Source organism: Onychomys torridus, chromosome 7 (genome assembly GCF_903995425.1).
Source record: "Onychomys torridus chromosome 7, mOncTor1.1, whole genome shotgun sequence".
Taxonomy (NCBI): domain Eukaryota; kingdom Metazoa; phylum Chordata; class Mammalia; order Rodentia; family Cricetidae; genus Onychomys; species Onychomys torridus.
Genome location: NC_050449.1, coordinates 106,595,628 through 106,597,317, shown reverse-complemented (window position 1 = coordinate 106,597,317; position 1,690 = coordinate 106,595,628). Strand labels below are relative to the sequence as shown.

The window sequence follows — 1,690 nt, the reverse complement described above, 5'->3', positions numbered from 1 at the left end:
CAGGGCTTTGTGCATTGCAGGTAAATGCTATACCACTGAACTCCATCCCCAGCCTCCACCTCCTCACTTGCACAGCACTTTCATACCCAGCTGGCATTCCATTCTCACAACTTATGGTCACTCTTATCTCATAAAAGGCTGATGCTGTCTTCCTTAGTGGTGGTAGCCCTGTGAATCAGCATGGTGAAACTCCCCTGACCCTGTGTTCCTCAGAGGTGCTTCCTCCAGAACTGGAATATGGTAGGAAGAGTGGGTGGAGGGGAGTGGGGAAGGGCCGGCTCAGAGCCTCTGGCCCGGCCCAGGCCCAGCATCTCTCAGAACTTCCCATCCTCCAGGTTCCCCCAGGATGTGGAGGATGGGGACAGAAGCAGCACCCACCTTTCTGCTGGCTCCAGACACAGCAAGTTCCCAGCTTTCTAACAAAGCATTTTCCAGTTCCTTCCAAACAAATCTCTCTAAGTAAATAATTAGGAGTTCCCACAGGTGGCTTCTCTGTGGCCGCCCCTCACTGGAAGTCAGGACGAATCAAGAAGGAAGCAATCAGGAAATATCTACCATGCAGCAGGTAGAGTGTAGAGTGTGTGCCTGGCGTGAGTCAAGTCCCCAACTGACACTGGGCATGGTGGTACATCTCTGCAAGGCCAGCACTTGAGAGGTCCCAGTAGGAGGATAAGAAGTTCAAGGTCATCCTCAGCTACACGCAAGCTACATGAGACCTTGTCTCAAAACACAAAACACCTCAAACAACAAAGGGCTGCCTAAGGCTGATCCAATCAGGAAATCTGCTCCCAGAAAAGGATGAACTTGGAGCAGCAAGGGCATCTTATAATAACCTGCTGGGAAAATGGGATGGGATTCCCAAGTGTCTCCAGAGTGCAGAACAACTCACCACACTCTTTAAGAAATGATGGTGTGGGGACCTGAGAGAGCGCTCGGCGGGTAAAGGTGCTTGCTGTGAAGCCCGACAACCTGGGTTCAATCCCTGGCACCCACATGGTGGAAGGAGAGAACCAACTCCCTCAAGCTGTCCTCTGACCTTCACACAGGTGCTGTGACATGCCCCTCCCCCCACATATAAATAATGTTCAGAAAAAAAAAAAAAAAACATGGCATGGTGAGACACACCTAGCTCTTTAGACTTGGGCAGGAGACAGGACAGTTCAAGGCTAGCCTGGGCTACATATCACTTTTGAGGCTAGTCTGAGCACATGGTAAGACCTTGTCTTAAAAAGGGGGGGGGGGTGCTGGGGAGATGGCTCTCTGGATAAAGTGCCTACTGCTCAGGCTGAAGGCCCTAAGTTCTGATTCCCAGGATGCATGCACACAGCACCAAGGCACAGACACATGTCTGCCACCTCGACACAGAGGGAGGAGGATCCGGGAGCTGCTTCCCAGTCACTCTGAACAAACAGACTCCAGGTCCTGTGAGAGAGTCTGCTTTCCAAAAATAAAGTGGAGGGGTCGGCAAGATGGCTCAGTGGGTAAAGGAAAAGTCTGGTGACCTGAAACCTGGAACCCACACAAAGGTGAAAGGAGGGAACTGACTCCACAGGGTTGTCCTCTGACCCCCACACATGCAGTGACAAGTGCCCCCAACCCATCTCTCTCTCTCTCTCTCTCTCTCTCTCTCTCTCTCTCTCTCTCTCTCACACACACACACACACACACACACACACACACACACACATCT

At 51.7% G+C, this 1,690-nt stretch overlaps 1 protein-coding gene across 1 annotated transcript in view; it reads left to right on the top strand.

The window, feature by feature from the left end:
- LOC118587665 (cartilage-associated protein-like) overlaps nt 1–174 on the top strand; it is a 751-nt gene extending 577 nt beyond the window's left edge. The window contains exon 2 of the mRNA XM_036193663.1: nt 158–174. Coding sequence (XP_036049556.1) covers nt 158–174 — 17 coding nt within the window. The remainder of the gene's footprint in view (nt 1–157) is intronic.
- Nucleotides 175–1,690: the final 1,516 nt, after the last annotated feature.